Genomic DNA, 12,281 nt, shown 5'->3' with positions numbered 1-12,281 from the left:
ATCGCGCGAAGAGAGAGAGAGAGAGAGAGAGAGAGAGAGAGAGAGAGAGAGAGAGAGAGAGAGAGAGAAATCTGACTTTTTGGATATTTAAAACCCACCTTTAAAAAAATTACAAGTTTGCCACTCGCTTCAAAAGCCCGTATCTTTCAAACCGTAGCTCCGATTGACGCGTGCCACGTGTCTACGAACTCGTGGGTTCGAGACCTACCTAACGAGTCCATAGTCAAAATCAAAAGCCCATTTATTTTGAAAGTCAACTTTTGGGTCAAGCCCAATTTAAAACAAAAATTAAAAATTAAACCAAAACCCTTTTTATTTTCCAAATAAATCCCAAAATTGTTAAAATAAATTTGCAAAATATTTAAAATAACTCCTTGAAAAATACGGGGTCTTACAATATCTCACTAACCCACTAACTAAAACAAACATACAATGACTTATTCAAAACAATGTTTTATTCAAAAATAACAATTAGAAAAAACATCTAATTATCTGTAACATATTGTTTCCGACGGACAAAACAAAAAGCACATAAGTTAGATGAAGAATTATATTACCCTGTTGACGTTGTTGTATTACTATAGCCGTTATCCCACTAGTGACAATTCCCGCCACCTAAGTCTATAGAGCCCCAAAACGCATAGCAATTTGCACGAGAGAGAGATATGTTGGAGGCCAAGAATTTGAGCAAGGCAGTGGTGCCGTCCTCTCTCATAGAGAATCCTTCTCCTGCTAATCTCCAGTCCAATCGCCTCGCTCTACATGTACTCCCCCAAACTTAATATCCTTAACCCTAATTCTTACCCTTCCCCTCAGTCAGATGTTTTCTTCTTTTTCTGTTTTCTTTTTATTTTGTTTTGTATAATTATTATTATCATTTCTTTCTCAGGTTAGTGAGGACAGGTCTTCTTGTTGGGTCTACATCGCCTCCGGTTGCCACATTTACAAGCTCCAGGTACATATATGCTTATATATATACATTCTATAATCACTACAAAAACTTGCATAACTTAGTGGCCAGAAATAGTCTTTTTCTTAACAAAAAAAAAAAAAAAAACAGCTTTTTTATTTATTTATTTTTGTGTTGTATCACTGTTTTGTATAAATATCATGTTGCAACTGTTTTTCTTTCTAAGTGTGCGAATTTTTTGGATTTTAATTTTTTTTTTATCAACTCCAGAAGTTCTGGCTTTATATAATAGTATAGATAAATGAAATTTCACACTTCTTTTCCTTGGGATTCAAAAAAAAAAAAGTAGGAATTTGAAAACTTTTGCCATCTCTTACATATATGTCATAATTTCACTCCCTTTTTTTTTTTAAAAGTTAATTCTGTATTATAGTCTTGAAAATTGGGTACTTGCTTTTTTGTTGATTGAATTTAGTGTTTGGTGTAGTCTTATTGGTGGTGAAGCTCATATCTAATACCGCATTTTGTTTAGTACAAAATTTAATGTCTTAAACCTGTCATTTTAGAAAATGTTGAGGGAAACATGAGTGAGATAGCCAAGTTCAAGTGCGAAATGTTTATTTTACATTCAATGGGATGGAACTTGCCACAATAGAGAAACAAAATTGCAGTTGAAAACAAGAGTAAAAATTTACTGGGCATTTATCTGAATGATGTTTGACATAATTTGCTGATATGCTACAAGTCAAAATTATGGTGGTTAAGCTAGAAGTTTTTTGAATATTTTCATTTGATTTGCTTCAGATTCCATTGGAAGATTCTCTGGTCAGCAAAGGGAAGGAAAGCCTTCTGATCCCTGTACAGAAGCAGGTATGTGATCTCATGAATTGAAGATGGACTATTCAGTAATCAATATATTCTGTGTTTATTCTTTCTCAATGCTCTGAATTCTTGAAGGTTATGAACTCATTTATGGTTAACCGCTGCCCTCATCGTTCAGAAATTCAGAGTATAGTGCTTGCTGAAACTGAGAGTAAGTGACAGTTGCGTTGAGGTTTGGTTTTTATTTTTTAGTAGGTTGTGCTTCTGCAGAATGTTATCTTATCCCATTTTGAATTTTCCGCCCATCCTGTCATTCTTAAATTTTGGGATCTAACATATTGGGTTTTCCTTATAGATGAAACGAAGGGGAAATGAAGGGTTCATGGTACTTTTCCACAATATGGTATGAAGGGAAAGAGGAATTGTGGAAAATGGGAGTGGGGTTACCAATAGAATTTAAGGATCAATCTCTTTCAACTATTCTTCTAAATTGGAAGGCAGCCTTAGGATAAATTCAGTGGACTTCTTGTCTACTGCTATTGTATCATTCCTTGAAAAGATTAATAAAGTTTGTTTCTTTCTAAAAAATGAGTCTTACTTTCTTTTCCATTTTTATCCCTTCCACCAAATTCACTAACATCAAACCTATGTTTGTTTTGTTTTCTTCCTCCCCCAAATGTTTTTGCAGATTCTATGTTCTCTATCTTTCCTAAACTGCCAAATAAACCTTAATCTGTTCAGTTAGTTGGTTGACTTTTGTGGGAATGAAAGTTTTGATAATGAATCTTGTGTAATGGTTGTTTTTATGTTGAAAGCTGATCACACAGTATATATATTGTGTATATATTATATATATTCTACCGCAATGCCACTCGAGGGGACCTTCATTTTTAGAGCGATGCTTGGAACCACTTAACCTCACTTTGTTTCTTCTTTTTCCTCTTAATTTGTTTTCTCGTTTAGGACATGGTTTACTACTTTAGGTATAGTGTGAGGTTTTATGCTCTTGGGTAAAGGCCGTATAGCTTCTTAAAAATGGATCCTGGATCCTACATTGTGGGTTCGTATGCTGCTCGATCGGCCCTTCATTTTTTGGAGGCTCAATCTCATTTTGTTTCTTCATTTTTTTTTCTCGATAAGTAGTTCATTACTCTAGGCTGTACAATGGGGCTTAGGGTTTAGGCTCTAAGTTGGAAGGGTGTTAACCAATTTAACTTTGATTCAGTGTTTTGTGGAGAAGAGACTAGAAGGCTGGAAGAAAGCTTTTTATTGAGGGGAGGTAGATTAACTTTGACTCAGTCTGTGTTAACCTGTTCTTCGATTTAATGCCTTTCTCCTTTTAGGATGTGATGAGGAATTTTAATGGGAAGGGGTTGAGGAGGGGAAAAAGGAGCATCTAATTAGATTAGATATAGTATCTAGAATTAAAAAAAAAGGGGGATTAGAGGTGAGTAATTTGGTGAAAAGAAATGAGGCACTACTTGGGAAGTGGTTGTGAAGAATTCCATTGGAGATGGATTTCTTTTGGCATGTTGTCTGAATAAGCGTATGCACGAGAATGATTGGGATTCCAAGACAGTGGTAAGAAGTTCAAGTCATTTCCCAGGGAAAGACATCTTTCCAAGGGAAAATCCGTTTTCTTGTGGCTTTGTAGTGAGAAATGGGGTTCGGGTAAGGTTTTGGGAATAATGTTGGGCTGAGGAACAGCTTTTTACACTTCTAAATGTATGTAAGCCTTTTAAATGCGGAAAATTTTATTTAGAGGCTGATGATCTCATTTCAGATATGTAGAGAAATCTTAAGAAAATGCACACAAAAAAAATTATTTCTGAATGGTTTTGGACTTTTTTGTAATTTACTTATAGTTCACTATCTTGATACAAATGCAGGCACTGGCTATTCATTGTTGGGAACTGTGGATTCTTATGGTCACCTTATCGTATCGAAACTAGACACTACTGGTAAAGGTACAGTTTTCTTTTTTGGACGAAGGTACAGTTTTCTTAGTTTTGGTTTATAGTGCAATCCCTTTGTTTTTTTTTTTTTTTTTAGTTTGTGGTGATATCCTTGTTATGAAGATTTGTTAGTAAGACTTTCTGGAATTTATGTTTTTTAAATAGGAAGGAAAATGAAATTGGTGGCCCTTATTGAATAATGAATCCTATTCAACTAAATCTCTGCCCTAAATTTTTTTTCGTATACTTAGCATACATGTTTCTTCTTACCTGAAAATTGGAGAAATATTGTGTTATCCTTTTGGTAGGTCAAGCTGGTTGGTTTCCAATGGCAAGCTGGTATCATGCATGCAGGCTAGTGGGCCTTTGTTGTCTTAAGTGGCTCTGACCTTTCCATTCTGTCTTTTGAAATGATGATTTCTTCTTTTTTATAAATAAGAATTTCATTCTATTGCATACAATGATACAAGATTTCAATCATGTAAGTGAAATGATGAGGCATATGGGCCTGCCTTGATTGCCTTTTTTCTGTTAGTGTGCTATAAGTGATCTTTGCCTAATTTAACCATTCTGTCATATAGGCTTCTTCAAAGCTTGTTAGTTTTCGTCAATTTTACTTCTACACTATTATCCAAAAGTGACTTCCTAATGCATATCCACCTTATGACATAAACCTAAATAATTCATTAGAATAAAAGATGCAGACAAAAGTATGTTTTACCCTCTCCTACTCTTGAGTAAGAGTAACTACCTTTGCTTTCCTTTTTGAACTTCCACAATCTGACCAAAAAAAACCTTCCACTATGAAAAATAAAAAAACACCTGTCAATGAGTTACCTTATTTGAGTGACTATGGAGTAGTAACTACATATTTTAAGGCATGACCATGAAAAGTTTAATTTCCTTTCCCACTCATGAGAAAATTCCTAATTTTTTTAGAAAAGAAAAGAAGAACTACCCCTTTATGTGTTTTGTCTTGGGATTGAGATAGTCTTGCAAACCCGGAGCATGTGCAACAGGCTAGTGGACATTACAATGGCCATCAGAGCAGATATTAAAATGCCAACATGGTTTGCCAAACCAGTCGGGTTTTTTGTTTCCGTATATTAATTAGATACATTTGATGCATCATTTTACCAGGTACAAGAGGCATGGATTTTATGGCATAAATTGAATTATGAAAAATGGTTTATTCTATGTTCATATTACTTGTTGCCTTTCTGGCTTCTGTTTCATTTTGTGTTTGGCTTACTAATTGTAGAATTAGCCTATTAATTTCTCCTGTTGAATTTTCAGATGTAGAGAGGCTTACATATTCAGTACTGCCTCGTGATTGTGGCATTGGAGAAAGTGGTTGGGCGGGACTTTGCTTCAGTCCAACACAGTGGCCTATGGTACTGAGTGATTTAGTTAATTGACTCTTAGTTTTGATATTTGATCTGAATTTCTACATGATGTTTCATTTTGAGCAGCCAGCTGAGACAGCTGAACCTTGTTATGAAAATACAATTAAGTGGTCTGTTTTCCATTCTTGACAATTTTTTTTTTTAATTATAAAAAAAAAATTTCTGTTAAATTTTATTTTCTAGTTTTTTAGTTGTGACATCTACTATCACCTGATATTTAGATGATTGAGGTTTTTAAGAGAAAGTTTTAGATGAAACCTTGTTTTTGAATATGTACTGGTTACTCACTTATCAGTAAAACCTTTCATTTTATTCTTAATTTTTTATGTTCCAATATTCTTTTTTATTCTAAGACCTTTTTGACAGACTTCCAGTATCACTAAGCTCTTGAAATTACATATCAAAGTCATTACAGTATTTGAGTTAAAAAAAAACAAACAGATTTGGAGTTGTAGGCGTAAGTGTTATTCAGAGAAGCTGAGTTTATAAGAGATAATGAAATGAAACTACTATAATTTTACATAATAAATCAAAGTGATGGGAACATTTTTTATTAATGTCATATGGAGACATCATTCCTGTGATTAATGTCATAAGAATGAAAGAAAAAAAGAACAGGACATATGTGCTTTTGTCTAGGACACTGTCCCTAACTTTCTGAATATTCAACTTAATAGTACTTGGGAGACTATGGTTTGTTCTCTGGTTAGTATTTCCTACCCTATATTTCTTTATCACACTTAATGACCTCTTATTCCAGGCTGCTGTTGCTCGTAGCTTCTGCAAAACTATTGATGTTTATGACCAGGATATCCATGTCAGGACATTATGTACGTAAGTGTTACATGTGGTTCCTGAATAATTTATTTTAAAAAATAAATAAATAAACTCCATACATTACTTGTATTGTCAAGAACATAGAAAGTTTGAATAAATCACTTCAGCTGGGAAATTCACAAATAGTATGGTCCGAGCCACTTCAGTATATGGCATACCATCTCATAGGGAGATGGGTGTTGAGTGGCTACATCACATAATTTTATGGTCTTAGTGTTTAGCATTTATGCTGAACTAATCAACAAACGAAAAAATCTGTATGACCAGTATTAATGCTTATAAGTGAGTTCTCATTGTGAAACGTTTCCTTACTGATACTTGTTGGGTTGAATTAAATCACAAAATTTTAATTTGTCCTCTCCTAGAAAAAGAAGCGCCCAACTGTCCTCTCTCTTCTTTTTTTCTTCTTCCCCCCCCCCCCCCCCCTCCCCTGCTTCTCTGCATGTGTGTGTGTGTCTGCACATTTGTTATCTCATTTGCTCTTTTAGTCAATCTTTTCATTCTCTCGGGATCTTTTGAGATGATTATTTTCCAGCAACCACTAATTGGGAAATGTCCTCTCTTTCAATAATTTTTTCCCTCTTTTTTTTATTTATTTTTTCTTCTGTGATGATAAGTAGTTTTCTATCAGTTTTTTATTTATTTATGTCTACAAATTTTGCATATGTTGTTTTTTGCGCACATTCCCCTTAATTTTCATCACTTACCTCTTATTTTTATTGGTTTTTCAGTACTCTTTGTTATTAACATAGCCATTTTCCAGACTCTTGTATCCATCATCTTTGAACTTCATGCAAAGTTCGCATTTTGGAAATGAAAGTTCTATATTAGCAGTCACTGAAGGTTGCCAGGTAGAGCTTTTATGCATTTTAGGATTTCAAATGTTATCACGAACTTTATCCTTCAGTTATTTGCTTGAATGCTTCATCTGTTGGACTAACTGTAGCTGACTATATGGGACATGAGAATGAAAGAAAATGGCGGCTGTTTACAACGAATATGTGGTTCCCTTGGTGATACCTTCTATGCTGTCTGCAGTTCTTCAAATGGGAACATTGCAGTTGGCGGAGCTGACCGTACAGTGACAATCTACGATCCTCGCAGGTTGGTACCATTTTGTTTAATAACCATGTCCAGTTTTTGTACTTATTTTTGCTATATCTGATTCTTGTTGATTAATTGTTAAATAATGGATGCAATAATATTCTGCTTGATAGTATTTTATGTCTTTGTTAGGCTCCATTTGGTATTCAAAAGTTGGGGAAAAGAAATGGAACATTTTTTTTTTCTCTTTTCTTTGGCCCTCTGCAAAACTGAGAAGTGAAACCTGATATATGATATATATTTATTTGATGTAGATGGTCAGCATTATCAAGATGGGTGCACTGCTCGAAATATGAGGCCAGTTTTAACATATAATGACATGTCTTTGTTTATGCTTCTTTTTACAGTTTCCTATTCCTTTTTTCACTCCATGTTTTTCTCCTCAGAATTCTCTGGAACTGCTTTTAAAAAATAAATTAAAGGACAATTAATTTGTTTATTTTAGAGTGGTGAACAGATGGCCTTTTGTATTGATTGTGCAACCACATTCATTCTTTCTCTAACAATGGCAAGTGGTTGCTCTTTCATGATAATATACCCATATATGTGGATTATTGCTTCAATACGTGGCTTGCAACTACAGAAGTTTTGTTGGCTACCAATAAAGGATCTCAGATCCCCTATACCTTACTTTCTTCTCCATTCATCCTCCCAGTTGTGGCTATAAGCCTTTAGTTGCACCCTATATGGCTTGCAATTTTATTTTGGAATCAACAAGAAATTTGATTCTTAGAAGAGATTTAGGGTTTGTTAAAGTTATGGTAATTGTCAAAAATAAGGACTGTTTTGGATTGGGACTTATTAATAATGACTGGAACTTTTGAAAACAGATTGCCCTTTTTATATCTGTGAATGTCAATAGTGTAGGATGCAAATCTCTTACCTACAGACCTTAGATCTTACTACAGGCGCTTTACCTCCACCTCATGCTTTATAGATCTCCCAGGTTCATAATCATGTGATCAGACAATCTCATTGATGAGATTTTTTAATTGGCATTCCAGGGTAACAATTGTCGTGTTTATGGTCAAATACAACAGTAATGGGCTGAAGTTAAACACCATGCTTAAATATAGTGAACTTCCACTGATTTGTTTAAGCTACAGAATTTCTTTGTTGTTTCATTCTTTGGGATATGGCTGCTGGAGATAACATCTTTTGTCACTAGTGCAGATAACTGGGCTTGCTTTCTCTTCGGTGGACTCTGACTATCTCTATATACAAGGGGTTGATTATGAGGTGATCACTTTTTTAACATTTATGGTAATGATGTCCTTTGTCTCTTAGTTGATTCTTTTACACGTAACCCTCATTTTCAGGTGAACTATTTCTGCTTACCCTTAGTAGTTTGTTACTTTCAATAATCACTTTCCTTGTTATTCCATCTGACATGGAAGTTTAATTTTTTTTATCAGATTGGTTGGATAGATTTATGTTGTTTTGAAAGAAAAACTAACAGTGCTTCCTTACTTTGTTATGAACACAAAGTACTTCCACTACTTATTAGATGATTCTTAAATTATTATGATATTTATCTTACAGCCCGGTAAATGATGAACCTGTTTACACATGCAACCACTTCTATAGATTGTATCAGGATAGGGCATGGAATTTTTTTATTTATTTTTCTGATGCAGTTCGTATATTAGTCTGTAGATGCTTATCAAAATCTGTCCTTGGGGAGTGGTGATAACATTGCTTTGCTAAATCAACCCCAAAAGAAGCAACTTGTTTTGCAACATTCTTTCTGGTTGTCTAGCACGGTTTAGTATGTAATAGCCCCATTGGACCATTGTCCTAGAAAAGCCATGAGATATATTCACTACCAGATAGAAAATCATTCATATAAATGGAGTAATGTAATTTTTAGGTGCATAAGATATAACAATAATTAAAATCCTAGTTAAATATATATATATATATATATATATATATAAGGAAAAAGAAAATCTGGAGACACAATAGACAAGCATAGAAATAAGTCTCATGGTTTTAGACCCAGCGTGTGAACATTTGGTTGCGTTTAATTTTCAAGAGGCTGGCCTAGAGGAAACTGCGTAATTTTTTCTATAATATTACTTCTCATTAATAAGCCTCTGGATATGGTGGGTCCTGCTAAAATTGCCTCACCTTTTGTCTTATCATAAATAATAAGGATGTCTATGTTTTGTAAGTTAGCAAATTGCTTTTAAATTTTAATAGAAGCATGACCCAAGTTACTTTGGTTATCTTGTGGTATTAAATATATATTATGCATCATTTGGACATCCTTCTTAGTAGTTGACTTGTTACTCTCAGTTCTGACTACATCACCCTATGACTGTGTTTGCAGATCTTTTGTGGACAGTGGAAAGAAAGCAGTAAGGTATTTTCATTTAGAGGAGATTCAAACTGGCTTGGTTTTAGCAAGGTATTGCATTCTTCTAATGCTCAGCATAGCTCGTATATAGACTCCCTCTCTTAGGCTAATTGTGTTGCCCTTTCAATCAAAAGCTGAAATTGGTTTGATTATAACAACTTCATTAATTTTAACCAAAAACAAAAAAACATATTTGTTAATTTTCTTCTGTTGAAAAGTATAGAAAAAAGTTTTTACCGAAAAAAAAAAAGTAGAGAAAAAAGTCTGATGACATAAACCTAACCAATTTAGATGGAATTGGTTTTCACTTGGGACCAGCAGTCATGATAGTTATTTTCTTCTGTAATAAAATTTTAGGCAACCCAGAGTTTGATATCAAATTTGAATATTTATATTTTTTTTAACTATTTATATGATATAATAAATTTGAAGTCTGTAATAGCATGTAGCACTATGTCAAATTACGCTTAAATTATTGAAGTCCAAATTGTTCTACCTGAAAAAACCAAGATGTTTTTTGACTGACCTAGGAGTGATAGAATCAGGTTAATTAGTTCTTGGTCCAACATCAAATTAGGTGTTCTTCTATTCCATACAATGACAGCTTTAATGTGCAACATAGAATCACCAGTGAAATCTCGAACTTCATGTGTTGTTGCAGTGCCAAAACAGGGATGTTCTGGGTGGATGGTGCGACTCGGGTAGCATCTTTGTGGCCGATGTTGTAGCTAAAGAGAGCGAAACAAACAATGAAATGTTTTGCTAATCGATTTCCCTTCTGCTTGTTCAACTCACAACTGTCATCTCATCCATGTAAGATGACTTTCACTTTCATGTAGTATTACACTTCAGAATTGTAAGCAGTCAACCCCATTAATTAATCATCTGCAATTTTTATTGCTACATGAAATATATGTTGAAGCTTTTCTACCTTGAGCAAGGCCAGGTGAGCAAAAAATTCAAGTGTGTTATATGAACTCTTTTCCTTTTGGAGTAAATGGTAGTGGTGGTTGTTAGATTAGATTCCTTAACTTGTGTATTTTCCTTTTTCTACGTTTCCTTGCCTTTTTATTTATTATCTAATCTTTGAAGAAGAGGTAGGGTGTGGGGGCGAAAGCCCATATCGACAACTTGGCACTACTAGAGCATTCATTAAGATTTTGTTTTGATTTCTTTAATTGTTTAGAGCTGTGACTACTGAGTACTGGCTGAGGCATTGTGGTCTAGTGTGGTCCTCACTTCTAGTGTTTTGAACTTGATGAATTATTGAATCTTTCAAAAGTCAAGGGTCAAGATACCTGGCAAGGTTGACGGATATGGCTATTTGACTATTATGCTGCTGAATAGTAAATGGAAAAAAAAAAAAAAAATGGTCCCACTGTTGAGATCCATCAAGTCAGTCTCCAAATAACAGCTTTACTAAGATCCAAATTGGATAGTTACTTGCTATTTTGGCGGAAGGTCACTTTTGGTTCTTGTAGTTTGGCGTAAGTCGTACTTTGGTCTCATCGTTTCAATTTGCACGTTTGTAGGACTATATTTAATGTTGCAATTAGGTCAAATTAATCAAAACCGAGTTGAAAAATGCCGACGTAGCACCACCTGATTGGCTATGAAGTAGACAATTTTGACATAATTGATTTGATTGTGACATTAATGAAAATATGGTTCTTAAAAAATTTAAATTGAAATGACACGACTCATCCATAATACAGGGACCAAAAACATTTTTTGACTTGCTATTTTTTATATGGGTTCCAATTCTTTAAAAAATACTAAAAAGTCCCTAAAAACTTTTAAGAAGACTCAAAAGTGAGAATATATTATTTTTAACTCACAATGACAAAACATATAACAAAAACGCGTTGATGGATGCATGTCTGTGTTTTATCAACTCAGTATCGAATGATGAGTGTTTGGCCATGTTCATCAAGTGCTCGCTCGCCTATTGGAGTATAGTAACAGTTTCAAATGTTATTATAGTGCAAAAAATCTTTTTTTCTACATGTTTGTTGATATATTTTTTTTGTTTGGTCTTATTTGAGTGGATTTATATATGATTTAGTATGTTATGTTTTCAGGGATTCACGAGGTTAAGATTTAGAATTTTGAGTTTTTTTTTTTTTGATATATAAGTGTAATTGCACCGCCAAAATGTTCACAAAAGTGCTACTTGCAACGCCCCAAAACACGGAAACGCCACAACGGTACCCACTTTGAAAATGCCCAAGGTTATAACACCCATACCCCGAGTTTTATAATTTCGAACATTCCCAAAATAGGTTAAACCCCTTTTGTTCAAGTAAAATTGAAACGCCCCACAACCTCGAGCCCATGAAAATACTGAACATCGATCTGTTAAATCTGCTTTCTCTTACTTTTGAGCCATACACAACAACATAAGTAAATATAATTCTGTCAAAAACATTTTAACAAACCACTGAGTAAGAACAATTAAATAAATCTCTCTGGGTCCCACTGTCTCGTCTTCTCCCCACTGCTTCCTCAACCTGCTTAACCTGTAAAACACAAATCCTACACCGCATCCATGGTGTACCGAGTTATACAACAAACCCGGTAAGCTCACTAAAGCTCGTATGAGTGAAGTTACATAATAATAATTGTCCTCAATAATTTCTTCAATTCCATACTCAATAAATAATCCACAATAAAATCCATAATTATTCAATTGCATAATAGTTCCATCACCAATCATCCAAGCAACAAGATGAACCAAATTCCTCAAATTCACATCAAAATCCCACCAATAATATTAATAATCATTCCAACCAATCAATTGCCTAATCATCAACCATTAACCTCAACCTCAATCATTCACATTCTAATTAATATCCTCAACGCATAGACACTATCATTTCCGTCCTCAC

General features: G+C 34.2%; 1 protein-coding gene across 2 annotated transcripts; it reads left to right on the top strand.

The window, feature by feature from the left end:
• The first annotated feature begins 601 nt into the window (after positions 1-601).
• On the top strand, positions 602-10,571 carry LOC147277718 (uncharacterized). Of its 2 annotated transcripts, XM_086254533.1 has the most exons (14): positions 602-764; positions 890-955; positions 1,715-1,780; positions 1,868-1,943; positions 3,622-3,699; positions 4,984-5,081; positions 5,854-5,927; positions 6,694-6,781; positions 6,877-7,034; positions 7,289-7,331; positions 8,208-8,273; positions 9,367-9,444; positions 10,055-10,206; positions 10,316-10,571. In XM_086254533.1, the coding sequence occupies exons 1-13, from the start codon at positions 666-668 to the stop codon at positions 10,157-10,159; spliced, it is 1,095 nt and encodes a 364-aa protein (XP_086110659.1). In that variant the 5' UTR covers positions 602-665; the 3' UTR covers positions 10,160-10,206; positions 10,316-10,571. The 2 variants fall into 2 exon arrangements, with proteins under 2 accessions (XP_086110659.1, XP_086110658.1); XM_086254532.1 differs by having other exon boundaries at positions 10,055-10,571.
• Positions 10,572-12,281: the final 1,710 nt, after the last annotated feature.

Source organism: Dryas octopetala, chromosome 8 (genome assembly GCF_963921425.1).
Source record: "Dryas octopetala chromosome 8, drDryOcto1.1, whole genome shotgun sequence".
Taxonomy (NCBI): Eukaryota; Viridiplantae; Streptophyta; class Magnoliopsida; order Rosales; family Rosaceae; genus Dryas; species Dryas octopetala.
The sequence above is the reverse complement of the archived record's forward strand: the minus strand, read 5'-3'. Positions and strand labels throughout refer to the sequence as shown.

What these genes read in the sequence shown, in the direction of transcription:
- LOC147277718 (XM_086254533.1), top strand. Translation starts at nt 666, where the DNA reads ATGTTGGAGGCCAAGAATTTGAGCAAGGCAGTGGTGCCGTCCTCTCTC. An exon ending in TGATCCCTGTACAGAAGCAG is followed by an intron (nt 1,781 to 1,867) that starts GTATGTGATCTC and finishes GAATTCTTGAAG; the next exon opens with GTTATGAACTCATTTATGGT. An exon ending in TGCACTGCTCGAAATATGAG is followed by an intron (nt 7,332 to 8,207) that starts GCCAGTTTTAAC and finishes TCACTAGTGCAG; the next exon opens with ATAACTGGGCTTGCTTTCTC.